This window comes from Amyelois transitella, chromosome 17 (assembly GCF_032362555.1).
Source record: "Amyelois transitella isolate CPQ chromosome 17, ilAmyTran1.1, whole genome shotgun sequence".
Classification (NCBI taxonomy): Eukaryota; Metazoa; Arthropoda; class Insecta; order Lepidoptera; family Pyralidae; genus Amyelois; species Amyelois transitella.
In genome coordinates this window covers 4267583-4283689 of record NC_083520.1, presented here as the reverse complement: position 1 = coordinate 4283689, position 16107 = coordinate 4267583, and the positions used below count along the sequence as shown (strand labels likewise).

The 16107-nt window shown below is 33.9% G+C and overlaps 2 protein-coding genes across 11 annotated transcripts in view; one reads left to right on the top strand and one right to left on the bottom strand.

Moving 5' to 3' along the window:
- LOC106143408 (dual 3',5'-cyclic-AMP and -GMP phosphodiesterase 11) overlaps positions 1-7810 on the bottom strand; it is a 175776-nt gene extending 167966 nt beyond the window's left edge. For 7 of the 9 annotated variants that reach the window (XM_013345474.2, XM_013345476.2, XM_013345478.2 and 4 more), the window contains exon 1: positions 7537-7810. The gene's annotated coding sequence lies outside the window, so the exon portion shown is untranslated. Of the gene's footprint in view, positions 1-6570; positions 6603-7536 lie in introns of all 9 variants that reach the window. The other 2 variants (XM_060949020.1, XM_060949024.1) reach the window with 1 other exon arrangement.
- A 2453-nt stretch (positions 7811-10263) lies between these two features.
- Positions 10264-16017, top strand: LOC106143363 (protein MIS12 homolog). Of its 2 annotated transcripts, none has more exons than XM_013345422.2 (2): positions 10264-10369; positions 14539-16017. In XM_013345422.2, exon 2 carries the CDS (start codon positions 14543-14545, stop codon positions 15161-15163), a length of 621 nt encoding a protein of 206 aa, XP_013200876.1. In that variant the 5' UTR covers positions 10264-10369; positions 14539-14542; the 3' UTR covers positions 15164-16017. The 2 variants fall into 2 exon arrangements, with proteins under 2 accessions (XP_013200876.1, XP_060804820.1); XM_060948837.1 differs by lacking the exon at positions 10264-10369 and adding an exon at positions 10396-10895.
- The last annotated feature ends 90 nt before the right edge of the window (positions 16018-16107 follow it).

The following is a 16107-nucleotide window of genomic DNA, read 5'->3' as shown; positions in this document are numbered from 1 at the left end:
CAAATTTAGTTATACAGCAAATGGCTAGTACAAACATCAAAGAAACTTCAAAATTTACTTTGTCCGAATAACCAGAATTTGCTTACATTTTGCTTGAGAAAATTTATTTAAGTAAATATTCATCCTGAGTGTCATGAAAGGGTCAAACTTATTCGAGGGCAAACAAGGACTACACAAACAGAGTAGGTTCAAATACTTTGAGGGTAATCTCGATAATGCATTCTGAATCACTTTTTACATAGCCCAAGAGAAAATCTATGCTCACTTTAGGATAGGTTGAAATTTGATTTAGTTGTAATAATAATTTTCTGAAGTAGTGGACAACATGTGTTTGTTTTAAGTGAAAACAACAAAATTGTATTGACTTTACTTAGCACTCATTTTTACCCATCTTAGTTACTAAAACAGCCGAAACCACAAAATAAATTTACTTTACTTTACTTTCATAAACAAAATAGACATAAACACGAGGGCGTCCGCTAAGGCTTCGGAAATTCCTACGAAAAAGATAGGTTCAACATTCTGTAATAACAGTATTTTCCCCATTTAATTTATCCTATGATGAGATTAGATGTCGAAACCACTGAAATGAGATATACAGATTATAAGATCTTGAGTTATACATACCTATGCACCTTCTTACAGACAATTTACGTTTCACTTATTCATGAGGATAAGGTACACCTTACAAAGTATCTTGTAATCTGATGTCACTGCGTAATTATTTTAATTGAGTTGGCAGATTATGAGAAGAGGAAAATGTCACATGAACGCCGCCATTCTCGTATATGTCCCCGGAAATTTAACGCAAATGTGACTGACTGACTGATGTATCAACACACAGCCCAAAGTACTGACCGGTGAAATTTGGCTTACAGATATTTGCTATGACGTAAACATCCAAGAAAGGGTTTTTGAGAATTCCTGCTGGAACGGAAGATAACGGGATTTTTCGTTTTGAGCAGGCGGAGCCGCGGGCGCTCTCTGGTAACAAAATATGAGGCATGTTGGCCTAAGATGCTAGAACTAGACAGATGGCAGCGTCAGAATAATGATTTTGGCATGATTATAGTTTCTTCGTGTTCGTCGAAAGTTTGAGCTGAATTCTATAGGTATTTAAATTAAGGAATTATAATATGTTACTATAAAAATAATACTCACATATAAAAGTGTGTAAAAATCGAAAATTATTACCGTTATTTTTAAAGTACCGCCGAACCCTTCATGCGTCACCGACTCGCACTTAGCCGATAAATAAAAAATCAAAACACTTTGGTAAAAAAGCAAGTATAGAGTCATGGTATGTGGGTGTTTTCTGAAACCTGTTCCGTTTAATTCTAAGAAGGACATCTTGTGTGGACCAGTTCCTGTTTCCACCTAGGTAAAGAGCCTTTCAATAATTTCAGTTATATTTATAAATCTCGGCCTTATACCAGGAGTAATTAACTCATTGGAAATTGGTTTAGTTTGCATTGTAGATAAGAATTATATCAATAAATCTTATTTTTATATTCGCTACCAGTACCAGACCTCTTAGTACCTAGCCTTTTATGACATAAGTACACGGGGAAAGTGATGGACTGAAGTTAGTCTTATTCGTAAGTGTTGGGAGCCACACGGCAAAATCACTATTAATTAAATTACAAAAAAAATCTCTGTCTACCCCATAAGAGGTAATACGTAACAATTACGTTAATAGTTAGTAAGAAAACGTTTTTCTCAAATATCATAAATGTAACGTTATTTAAGAATCTGATGTATGCCAATAGTTCAATGATAGCTGATAATGATATTTCATTTGGAAACACGTTTTGATAACATAAATATTTACGCAACAGTTGACATTATCGGTACAAACACGCGTAGGAGTCAACCAATTATTTTGTAGAATACCTACTATACAATATGAATCCAATAATTGTCAAGTCAATTATTTTGTATAAGTACTTACTATACAATATAGAAAACCAATAATTGTTTGGAAAACAATTAGGTAAGACACCAAAGACTATATTTTCAAAACTATTAATTAATTAAACTATAAAGTTATTTTATAACTTTGTACTATTTTCTTGTTACTGTGTAAATTTCTATGCAATAAAGATATTACAAACAAACAAACAAGTTTGTGGCATTGATTGTGTGACTCCCAAGTTCAATTCACTCAAAGGGGTTGCAAACACTTTGATTGATAGGTAATCCATATAAATAACATTCTTCCGCTAATGAGTGAATGACTGACTGACAGGGAAAACGTACAGCCTAAATTATTAAGAGAGGTATATTCTGAAATTCCCGCGGGAACGGGAATTAATGAGATTTTTCATATTAGGTACGCCACGGGCGTATTTTGGGGAACACTTAATATATTATATGCCTTTCTTTTAAGTACTTATTTTAAATAAATAAACTTACTTTTTTAACTTACAAACAATATTCGTGCAAAAAGTTTTACGTCACTCAACGCCTTTGTAAATGTATAACTACGATTTTCGTTTACACTCGTTGACATAACAGTTATTTCATCTTATCTTATCTGAACATAACATGAGATAATATAGAATTGTACCAACAATGGCAGACATATAGTAATCAACTTCTAAATATTTTGACCAAAACTGATGTCTTCAAACTTATTATTATGACTAAATCTTAAGCTGTTACACAGACAGCTATTTATCATTTTTTCCGAACTATGTAAGATTTCAAGGCAAAAGTCTTTAATGAACCACTATCTGTTTTAACGAGCGCCTCAATAAGGAAAATAAAGTAATCTTGCTTAATCGAAATAATTTTATAATATTAATCTATCTTATCAGAACACTAATTAGGAAATCACGTGAGAATTTGATACGATAAAACAAAAAACAGGTATTTTCATGTTAAACTTCAGCTATCTATCTACACTATATTATTAATATTATAAAGAGGAAAACTTTGTTTGTTTGTTTGTTTGGTTGTAATGAATAGGCTCAAAAACTACTGGACCGATTTTTTTTTACTCATGCTATTAATCCTTATCAAAATAAATAATTTCATCAATAAGTACAATTTATGAAGATAATATTTGGTCTTAATGATTAAAATTGGACGTTTGGTTTTGAAGTAGTTGTGAAATTAAAATATTACGATTTCTGCTGCACGGCCCGTTGCGAAGTGAGCAAGACTTAGTTAGCGCTTTGCGGGCGGTCCTTTAGTTAGTTCTAATAGAGATATATTTAGTATCGGCTGTGCATCCGTGCGAAGCCGGGGCGGGTCGCTAGTCGTAGATAAATCTATAGTTTAATTATGAAAATGTTTCATATAACTATGTTTAAGAAGATGGTTCCATCATCCTCGTGCCTGCATTTTCTCAGAAAATAGTCATAATAAATGGCCGCGATATTTGACCGGTATACAGTACAAAAGCAATTAACACACATAAATCTTGGATTATATCTTAGCTACTTAGAAACGTGTAGTTGTGTAAACAATTTATTAGAATTGAACAAATAAAAGATTTCAAATTCTGGAAGTAATATTATCTATGTGGCTAAGAAGTTAAAATTAAGATAATTTCAAACACGAATTTGAATTTGAAAAACTCCAAACTGCACTTACATATTTTAGCTTTTTGTAGTAAGATAAACATTTTACCATAACGACTTCCGATAGCAGTGTACTATCAACAAAAACATGCAACTAGCACACGATACGAGCCAAACAACTTGGATATGGGTCGCGGTGACGTGACGTGCGCAAATAAAGGTTGGTTTAATCGCACAACGCAGGTGTAATCGACACATTTAGCTGATTGTCTACGGGAACCACTGGCGAATTCAATTCAAAACATGTTGTATACATTGCTTTTATTTCCTTTTTTTGATCACGTGTTTGGCGCAGTGGTATTGAGCCTTACAACTCTACCTTAACCCTACCTGTGAAGTTTACTTGCATCCCGTGGCACAAGACTTGAAGCTAGTTCAATCTGTGTTATTTGTTGTAATCGACACATTTAGCTGATTGTCTACGGGAACCACTGGCGAATTCAAATCAAGACATGTTGCATCTTATCGATTTTAAAAACCAGGGATCTACCAAAACTCTTTAGGTCAATGGAAGTAATGTTTGAGACACAAAATTTTATTTTTTAAGACTAAGTAAACCCATTAAGAGAGATAATTCAGAGGTCAGATAGAATAATAAAATGGTAATGGCATGATCCTTCTATCCTTAAAATTTTGAATCCGAATTATAATTTTTTGTAATCTACACGCACCCTCCTCACTGCTACACATCACATGTTACAATCCCAAACATGTGGGACGAAAACTAATTCCCTTTGCGTTTTTTTTTTTTTTGCCAGAAATGGAAATTGCTCCCGAGCCCTGAATTTTGTTATTTATTTTGTCTACAATTAGGCATATATCAATTTATTTTTGTAGTTTAAGAGACTATTTGCTTATTTATCTAAAAGTAGTCCAACCAATCATCAAAGCTGTTTTAATGGAATAAGTAGGGAAAACGCATTCCAATTATCAAAACTGAAAGCCAATTCAGAGAAAATCAAGAAAAAAAACAAAAACAATGTATTGCCATCGGTTATGTAATGTGATACAATGATACCTCTGATTTGATTCTGATACCATTGAAGGTTGTGACGCTCATAGTTATGAAATCATACGATCATCCGATAATACATCTATAACGTCACAAATAAATGTAAAATTCAGTAAATATCAGCTAGGTATTATACGCAGTAATTTTTTTTTCAATAATTTTACATAAGAGTATAATTACCTGTAGAGATGAATGATTTCAAAACGGAAACCTTCTACAAATATTTTAATAATCTCACATTTTAATTACTTTTGGACAATAAATACATCAAACTTAGTCAAAAACAAAAACCTTCAAGTACATTTTTTTTATCAAATTTTACCCAAAAGCACGTAAATATTAGAAACAACAGTGGTTTTTGTTGAAACCACACTAAGACTTGATCCTTAAAAATATTTAGTTGGACAGCTTCGTATTGTCCCAGACTCACACTTCAAAACTGGTTTTGAGCCCTATTGGTTACCGGTTTAGATACCTACAAATATATTGACTCAGATCTTTTAACCATTTGAATTTGAGATGACTTTTATGATACAAATTTCTCTCTATTATTTAGACCATACCATTGCTTTTTAATTCAACATTCTAGAAACTATGGTATAAATCACTAACAAAATAAATATTCTGAAATGGATCAAAAACAACCAGAGTTGAGGCAATGGGAACTGCATTTTCCTAGGTAATTACTTAATAATGTAGTTAATACGTACGAATTTAATAAAGAGGTCCACAGCGCGTTACATGGAATGAAGTATTTTTTCTTTTATATTTATGATAGTAAGTTTAAATAAATAAGAGCCCCTTGAAAAAAAAAGTCTAAAATAGTATATTTCATATTTGACACGAATAACTTTTTTTACATAAAGTGCAAAACCTCGAATACAGTAGCTGATTTTTAGCGTAAGGTCCAATAAAGCCAGTTCTGTCACGAAACAAGTATCGAAACTACTTTATGCTGTTTATATCTGATTACAGTTTATGAGCATGTCTCACCCACTGTGACAGTAATGTAAGTCTGTAATTGATTGGGCTTAATAAACAAAAATGATTAGTTATTTATCAGATAGAAGAAATATTATCTAAATATTAATAACGATGTTAGAAGACGTTCAAGAGTATAATGTGCGGATATTATCAATAACGATAACGACGACAAAACAAAATAACGTTTATTTGCTTTACTCTTTATTTTTTAAAAAAGCTAGTAGGAAAAATTTTTGTTTTGAATGCTTTTATTAATTTATTAAGAAACTAGGTATACATCTCAAAATCTCTTTAAAAGGTAGGGAGATTTTGTTTCTACAGTAGTTGGTCATGTTCATAACATCCATTCATTATCAGTTCCACACAAAGCTAAATAGGTACCAAAATAAAAACAAAACCTGATATAGGTACTTCCTATTTCACAATTTTATATCTATATTAACAATTTTGACATTAATCTTAACACGGAAATTTCACAACTGTTCAAACCTGATACCTAATTTTTAGGGAACTGATTGATATATCATTACTTACGAATGGTGACCCGACCGGGTGAATGCTGTATTTTTATGTAAATACGATGTGACACGTGGAAGGAAATGTGACTACTACGACACACGATAATGTATCGCTATCACAAGATTTTTTCAATAGCATACAAATGTTAGAGCGAGGTCACGCACGTAACTATGGATTTCTCACGCGGAAACGTCTTTTTGGCTATCGATGTTTGAATGTCAACTCGTGCCAAATGCAAAGAATGGTTTCCAATATAATTTTATAATATATAACTTGCAATTTGAAGTATATAGGTACTTAGTTCAGATGTCATCCCATCTTAAGCAACCGAAACAAAATTTTATACTTTTTTAAAGTTTTACTGGATGTGCACGTAATATTCCTACTATATAAATGATTATTTTAATAGTTTTAACACTTTCTGTCAAGAAATCTCATTACAATTTTACTATGTAAGTACCTACCTACCCACTAAGTTCGTTTGCAGCAACAGAAACAAACTGTAAAAATAGAATAATTTAATACATTAAAAATTTGATGCTTCTGTGCAGTTAAATCAAAATATTCGTACCCACGTACACCACAAATATTATAATTTATTACAAATACATTACCTACCTAGGTTTTTGCTTTAGGTTTATTATTAAAATTTTCTAATTATAATTCTGACAGTTTCAACATATTATGTTAATGTTGCAATGGTTCGGTTCTATTTTAAGACTAGCTAAAGTTCAGAGTGCCAATTTGGTAGAATCTTACAGAGTGCCTCATTAATTAGCACCGGTTACAAGTGCTTTCATGGAACTACAAAAGCCGACTATTGAAGACCACATTAGTTTATAGATACGGCACCATGCGATAAAGTTATAGAGGCAGCTTCTGAAAGGCCTCTTGTAAAATATACCCATGAGAATATCGAAGATAGGTACCTACCTAATACAAATTTTGAGAAAGCTTTTTCCAAAATGTATACAAGTAGGTAGGTAGGTAAGTACCTATGCCTTGAATAAATTCGTTAGTTTACTAAACATTAATGTTATGGTTAACATTCATGTTATTTAACGAACATAATCAGAATAACTAATAGAAAAATTCTGGTGCTAAGCACTAAGTACAGCGTAGGTAGGTTGTGGTGTTAAGCACTATAGCGTAGGTAGGTTGGTTTGATTAAAACTGCAAGAAAATTAAGTAAAAGTAAGCAAAACTTTTGTAAACTGGTGACACAAATTACGACGATTAGCTAGAAAACAGAGTAGGTCACCAAAAAAATGAAGCACAAAAAGCATTAACTAATTCCTTTTACTACAAACCTATTAATGAACAAGAACAATAATAATTCTCTCGCGAAATCAGCAATTGTTATTAAAGAAAATATGAATCTCAAACGTAGCTCAACAAGTAACACAGCTCATGTTCATGCATGGAAGAACTTACCACAACAGCAGTTCAAGCAACAAGTTCACGGCCAGAACCCGCAAACTGATCACGATCACCACAAATTCAAACAATGCAACTCCGCAAACACTTTCACAGGTGCTAGAAAGCGCACTATAATTTAGACATGAAAAAATGCAGAACAACGTTTTTGATTATGCGACAAAAAAACTGAACGCGGGTGAAAGTTTTGTTGATAACGATACGAGAGGTTATGTTATTGTTTGAGGGAGGAGAAACACAGACGTGAATCCGCGACGGAAACCGCGTTGTGACTGAGCTGCTATCTGAAGTGGATTGCGGACGCGGACTCTGTACGAGCGTGACGTGAGAAGCATTCTCCAAACGTGAATCGAGCGGGCTACAACTTACAAAACATTTTGCACCGAATTCAGTTTCGTGAAATTGTAATTAAAGGCCGGCTGGCACCGTTCATTTACGCAACAGTTGCAATCTCAACACAAATCGAATAGGTCACCGGTCCAAATAAACAAAACCGTTTTCTTGAAACGTCCAAGCTTTGTAAACAAGATATAGATAGACATACCTATGTAATAGGGTAATGATAACACATATCTGGAATAACGGAAAGAAAAGGTAGAATCAGATCCAGTTCATCCTAAGTTTTTGAGTAAATACAATATCTACATATTTTGTCCCGATCAGAGATGACATAGTATTTGGTGTAGGGTGCTAATTTGTAGTCTCATCTATCCAAATATTCCTATCCTACGAAAGGACACCTTAGAAAGCAATTTCGTTTACTCTTGCCCGTTTTGCCAATAACTTAATCTCCATTTTCACTGTTTGTGGCAAATTATGTGTGGCTTTCTAATATCAGACTCAATGGATTTCATTATCCATTGAGTCTGATATTATCATGAAGAAACTGAACTGACATATGACTAATTTATCTTCATGTATGTTTACAACGGCTCTTTTAACCTCGCCGGTACGGTTATCACAAAAACATAGTCGACCAGAGCCATACAAAGTGATACCATGCACGCGCAGTTATTAATAGTGACGTCATATTATGTTACTCATAAGATTGTACCTATTCTTCTTTTATTATCTAGTCACAATTTCATGATAATAGCGTCACTGGTCGAACGGTTAATGTGCCAAAAAAAGGTTATTTCACATATTCTCTGTGGCCATGGAGACTTTACTGAGTAATTCAGATTGTTAACCAATAATCTGACGGTGAGGGAAAACGTCGTGAAGAAAGCTATTCTGGCGATTGCAGAGTTCAAATGGTAATTGCTTCGTGTAAAATCCACGTCTATTCCACTAGTCCCATTAAGTTTTCCCATGGGATGGGATAAGTGGGACGACCACCTAACTTACCCAACCTTGGATCAAGCTCTCAAGCGGTCATCCGACTCCGGAAAGGTGAGAACCAACCGGTTATTATTATTATTATACTCCTGATTTTGTCCCGATTGCGTCCAACCCTAGTTACGCCTAATACTACAGTCTTAGGAAGTTATAAGCGGACAGATAATTGTACGGAGCCACTCCCGTCTGACCTCTGCGACCCGGCTGATAACGGAACATCTCTGCTTGTAACATAATGACGTTACACCCAATAGCCTGAAATTTGACGAATTTATTTACTTATCTTTTGGAGCATTAGTATTTCGTTTTTACTGAGTCACAAGACTCGCAGGCCACGTTTATAGTAATATTATGATGGAATTGAGATCTTGATGTAGATGATGGAATAACTTTTAATTTTATGGAATAATATGCTTGTGTAGTAACAGCTCTCAAAATGCACATTTTTTTTTTACATTTTTTATTTTTAATAGATTAACCTGCCTCAAACATAAAACTCACAAACGCTCTTACCTTTTTACAATATAAGTATAGATGTGAATGTGGATAAGTAAATAGTAGGGCTTAGGCCCTAATATTAACCCTTGTATAACCCCTATTCTAACTGGCTTGTTTTAGGCACGCAATTTATACTTGCTTAAACTTTGCAAGATACGTATAGTAGGCTCAAGAAACAACTGTGCCATATCGAATTAATTGAGGGAAGTGACCCCGGTATCTCCTGAGTCGTGTGTACTTTGCGCGTTTCTTTCCCATTGTTATACACCAGACCACTCCATCTTTCTCCCATGGTTGTCGTAAGTGATTGAAGTAATAGGTTTTTCTTTATAATACAATTTGTGGGTACTCCTCTTTCTTCTCCTTCTTGTAATACTCGTATTATCACATATCTGGAATAGGTGACGATATTACGATCTTTATAATTTGATACTAAAGATAGATAGGTGCCTAACCTATCTTTGTGATGATTAATTTTATATGCGCCCCATAAATGTACCCTGCAAGGCTATTCTCTTTTGTTTTAAGATACCTATGTATTTTATGTTCCCTTATATCATTGCGGTTATCCTGAGATATAGAGAAAGCAAAAAGATACGAATGCATTGTCAATTTTCGTTTCATGAATGTACGTATAATTTTTTGTTGATATTTCGTTGTTGACATCAAATCTTATTCGTCCCCGTGAATAGACAACGGATTATCACAAATGCACATTGATCAACATACACTGTTTCCCCCACAAAATCAATACACGAGTGAATATCAATGTATCGCTGACGTCATAAAAGGATCGTGTCGTGAATTTGCGATTCAACACGTAGTCATTTTTATCTAATCAGTTTCTAAAAATCTTTATTTTTGTTTTGCACTATCGATATATATTTTTTTATCTATGATTGATAAAATCTTATCCATTAGAAGTGCAAAAATCATTTTCGTACACACGTGATACATCGTGTTCACGGATTAAAATCATGTTAAGTTTTTAAAGGTACGTTATAAAGTCTCTCACTCAATAGGGTACCGGACAGTAATCGAAAAAAAATCTAAGTTGTGTTTTAAAATAAAGTTTTTTATACAAGAACATCACTTAGTAAAGATTTTTAAGAAATAACAATGATTTATAATTTTAAATCAATAAATAAAGTTGCAAAAATCCAATATTTTTTATCTGTGCAGCGTAAGAACCCAAACACCAATCACAGTGGGTGACGTCATACCTCAGAAGTGATAAGTAAACAACACTGCTTTGTATGTTATTTCGAGTTATTCTACGATTTATTAGCATTTTTCTAAAAATATTTAATTGTAATTAGTTAAGAATTGAAGGACTTTACTCATAACAGAAGTTGTCGCAAGTGCTTGAAGCCGCCTATATCGAGCTTTTATCATGGAACAAGGTTAATAAAGCCGACAATAGAAATCTCTCAAAAGATTGATATTTTCATGGTCGGCAGTTTCTTTGCCACTAATACCGACTTTTATTTTGCTGAATTTCGCAATGTGAAAACATTTGTGTAAGTATTTCAACCTCTTTTTGTTTATCTTAACAACAGAAATTATTGAAAAAATAACAAACGAAAACATAACCTAAAACTAGTTTCATTGCTTACAAAGTTATTTTCACATATGTTTTTTTTTATGATTTTAAAGGTTACATTATTATGGGTTTTGCATGTTTCTAGATCTGCGAGAAAATACTTAAATTATCCAAGCACTGATCACTTGTAATAAGGCTTGTTTTCCAAACTGAATTGACGTAAAGTGCTGTTTTCGCGGCAATTTTAAATAAATTACGTTTTTGACGTTTTTTAATACTCCAAATGATTTATTTATTTAAAATAATATTTTTTATGGATATATAAATAAATAAAGATTATTTTTAAACACAATCTGAAAAGTTGTCCGGTACCCTATTCTCACTTGCCATGATCTCTGCATAGGTATGGGTATCTACTTCGCATGCATTACCTATGCACATAACTCTTTGCAGGCTGGTCGGTTAAGAGTACTCAAGACCAAGACTTTCCGAATTTGACCGAGGTAGTTAATTCGTTTGGCCTTCCCCATTCAAGGTTCCCATTCACACTCATTGCTTAGTCAACCTGCTGTTATTAAACCTCTTCATACGACCCAACCATCATAACATTCACTTAACACGCTGTTCCATGTCCTGTCACTTAATGTTATACTGATCAAAGGCGCTACTTACCACTCTCATTTCTACCGCATTTCAGTAAGTTGTCTATGCCTACTCCTCCGATGGGATGTTAGGAATAGTCTTATTTTTTAATTTTATACTGATGATGGACGTACAAAGAGAAAACTCGAACCACAAATTCTCATTTTATAAGTTTCTTGTCTCCAAATTCACCTTGATAAGTAATTGCTTGTGTTTAAGAATATTAGGGTTTAATCCCTGAGATAGTAACTTAAACACCACCACCACCCGCAGCTCTACGAATCTTCCAGTTACACGAGCCGAATCATGGGAAGAGTATATACGCTACTTTCAATTGTTTGAAGTATTTCTTTTTCGGTCCTTAAAGGACTCCAAAACAACATAGATTTCAAAAATCTTTTCGGTACGGTGCGCTAGAAACGAAACATTCTGTCGGCGGCTCATCCGGCAGTGAAACGTTTGTCGAAGTTTCAGAAACAAACCATGTGCGCTAATTTCTCTCAATACGGGGGGTTTTTGACATTACAAAAACTTTACTCAACTAGAAAGAGTCATATCTCAAAAACTATTGTTTTAGGTCCACGATTCATTCATTCATGTAATCACGTCTATATCCCTTGCGGGGTAACCAGAGCCAACAGTCTTAAAAAGACTGATAGGACACGTTCAGCTGTTTGGCTTAATGATAGCATTGAGATTCAAATAGTGACAGGTTGCTAGCCCATCGCCTAACAGAAGAATCCCAAGTTTATAAGCCTATCCCTTAGTCGCCTTTTTGACATCCATGGGAAAGAGATGGAGTGGTCCTATTTTTTTATTGGTGCCGGGAACCAAACGGCACAGCTTGAATATTTATCTTAATTATAAGCTGTCCCGGCAAACGTGTGGATATGAAAAATAGATGATGGCTGATTCTCAGATATAGGTACTCAATACACTTACAAAGTTCATGAGAATCGGTCAAGGCGTTTCGGAGGAGTACGGGAACGAACATTGTGACACGAGAATTTTATATATAAGATTTATAACAAAAACATCCTTTTTATGGCGTAAAATCACAATGTAGTGTATATTTCTCAAAATGCACCTTTACTTTAGTGTCGAGCCTATGTCAAAAACAGTATCGATTATTGACCCGGTCTCTATCAATAAAATCGACCATCAGCGGTGAATTATGAATGTGATTTAAGCGTAAGAAGTTTGCAGGGATTGTTGCTAGGGGAAAAATTATGTCCGTATCTATCCCTACGGGTAATAGACGTGAATTGATGCATTTATGTATGTTAAAACTATCGATATCGACAGACCTGCCAGACATATCGCACTACAAAGCGGCCATGATGGATTTTAAAGATGTACCTCTGCATAAGGGTTTAAATTTTCGCGCCACTTTTTTAGAAGAAGGACATAATCATAGAACTCAATAATTCAGATTCAAATTTTTTATTAATTATTATTGGGCGTTTCAAACATCACTTAAAAATTATCTTATGTCTTATTTCACAACATTGGTTGACGTCAAATAAATTACTTAGAACTAAGTTTACTGCCGATTCCAAAGCGTCAGTACACAAGTAGTTGTAATAAATACACTACAGCATTTTCTTCAATATTTTCGTAACTTTGGCCAATTTATTCCTTAGATATTGTAGTGAACATTTATGAGATTTCTACGAATTCCCAAGGAAGCTGTAAAACACGTCAACAATGACCTACGAATGACGTACGAATTCGCGGGCAATATGTCCAAACACGCCTGAAACCCATAGAAGTATCGAGAAGAACAAGAGTACCATTTATCTAGCAGAAATACTGCCGTGGGCAACAGCTAGTATTAGATAAATTATTATTTTAAATGAGCCTTCATTGCGTAGTTGATAAAAGTAAAATAGCTCATAACACGTTATGAATGTGGAACCTACTTCTGTAGTGTACATTTATATTCTTAGGGTAAGGCGAATTGCATTGCTTGTATTGAAGTTATTAAGACTTGTGAATCTTAACGTTTGCACGCTCACCGCAACCCAGTAACATTTCCATGTTTGATTGAAGTTCTATGATTCTTGTAAAGAAGATCTCTATCTTTCTTATAGATAAAATTCTCGTGTCACAATGTGTGTCTCCGTACTCCTCCGAAACGGCTTTACCGATTTTAACCAAATTTTGCATGCATATTCAGTAGGTCTGAGAATCGTAACATCTATTTTTCATACCCCTAAGTGTTAAGGGTTGTCCACCCTTATCTTTTTTTTTAACTAGAAATTCCTTAAAACATATTTATATGGCAAAAAAACGTTTGCCGGGACAGCTAGTTTTTATATATATTGCGATAACAACATGCTTCTCTAAATTCAGTCAAGTCTAAAATAGCAGCTTACTGAGCTAAAATATGGTCTAGCGCCAGCGGTATATACATAATGTCCATTCATTCATATAATCACGTTTATATCCCTTGCAGGATAGACAGAGCCAGTAGTCTCGAAAGACTGACGGGCCACGTTTAGTTGTGAGGTCCATTAATAGAATAAAGATTTAAATAGTGACAGTTTGATAGCCCATCGCCTAAAAAAAATAATCCCAAGTTTATGAACCTATCCCTGATCTAAGACTAAATGATTTACAAAAAGGGATTGAGAATGTTACATTAACGGATTTATTGACTGCTGATGTTGTCCTTGAAGTCCCAGGAAAGAGCGAAGTAAAACATCCATAGCTATATTTAGTATACGAAAGGCTGACTAAAACTCGACTTGAACTCGGCACTGGCAAAAATAAGCTCATGTTCATAAAGAATTTCTATTTCCACAGCAAAGATAAAAAATGTTTGTTACGCGAGTAGACCCCTTTCCGTCTGTCACTGTCAATGTCTCCTCAACCTCGATCGACAAACAAAAGCAAAGCATCATTCGTTTTCCGTTTTATTCGAATAAGTTGCTTGTTGATTTCATCATTTCATTCTTTTAATTCGCTTTGTGTAGAAAAATGATCAAAACGCTGTCCTGGACTGGTGGAACTGAAGAAGAATATGAAACCCAACATTTTGGGTTCGGTGCACAAAGATTAAAAATAGCAGTGCGGCAAATGGTAGAACAAAAAATTACGACAGGCGTAAAAGAAATGGAGTCATCTTTAAAAGAATCTTGGGATCTTAATCATACTGACCAGACAACAATTAAACACTCTTGTGACAAGCTAATAAAATTGTATTGTGAACGCGCTGGTCCTTCCTTGGAGATCATAGATGATGAAATTGATCGTATCCTGAAGATACCTAGCAACGTACTTCTGCCTGGAGATGAAGTCCAAATGCAAGAAGTAGCTGATGTAGATTATGACAGTCTGAAGAAAGAGGTTTCTGCCTTAAGAAAACGTGTAGAAAGAGGTGCTCTGGTGGAAGCTATATTGCTTGCAGAGGAAGAAGAACTAGCATCAGTGGAAAAAGTTTGTGAAACTGCCAATAAAGATATGGAAGTTTTAGATTTGTTACACAAAAGCATTGATGCTAGTTGCAGTATAAAATCAATTCAAAATGATACTCAATTCTTGTGTGCAAGTGTACCTTTTATGAAAAAAAGTGATGAGAGTAGGTTTATTGATGATTGAACATGTTTGTGTTAGTTTTATTGACTTACAGTGATTGTGATATCCTTAAAAAGACATTAAAAATGTAAATGGGCAGTATGTATCTTTTAGGTATTTTTTATGCACAAATGCAGTATAGAGCACTGTTAAGTATATTCTTTACAAATTGATTTGATTGCTATTTTTTTCTTTAATGGTAAAGCTCTTGTCTTTTTTTAGAGTAACATAACTAAGTATGAATGCTAAGCACTGCACTTATGGTGTAGGAAAATGTTTTTCTGACTCCGTTTGTAATGAAAACATTTGAATGTGCATCCATAAAGTTTCTTAAATGGGTTCACATTGGTGAGACAAGCATCGGTTATTTAATAACCTGGCTTACACTGCTGGGTCCTGGTCACAGGTGGGATGTCGGCTCCTGCATTACTGGCCCCAAATCTTAGATTACTGCTTACTCTTGTACATAATTGTCATCATGTTTACCATTTCAACCATATGGCTAACAAAAGTCTTTTGATTTTGTAAAATGAAACTTTACTTCAATGTAAGTGTAGGTTGCACCATTACTTTAACACAAACTAAATAAGCTGTCAAATCCCTGTTAAGGCATTATTTGTGATGTAGATAACATAAAAAAACATACCACTGCAATTGTTACTTACCGCTTAAATTAATACCTTCAACTTAATACTACATTCTTTATACTGATATTTTGTTTTGCAAGTTAGGTACTTCAGACCTAAAAATTTCCACTTAGGTAAATTTGTTTTTAGGTTTCCATATAAATTAATAATAAACTATCAATTATGGAAATTCATGGGGTTCTGCAGAAGAGATATAAATAATGATAAAATAAAATATATATATCAATGAAACAGTCAGTTTTATTTTAATGTAAAAACAAAAACTCTTACATTATACATTTTATCTACAACTAAGTATCTGATAGTAACAATATTACACCA

Bases quoted from the DNA above. Each gene is read 5' to 3' on its own strand.
- LOC106143363 (XM_060948837.1), top strand. From the start codon at position 10,825: ATGGTCGGCAGTTTCTTTGCCACTAATACCGACTTTTATTTTGCTGAA. The intron at 10,896-14,538 runs GTAAGTATTTCA...CGCTTTGTGTAG, and splicing joins CGCAATGTGAAAACATTTGT to AAAAATGATCAAAACGCTGT.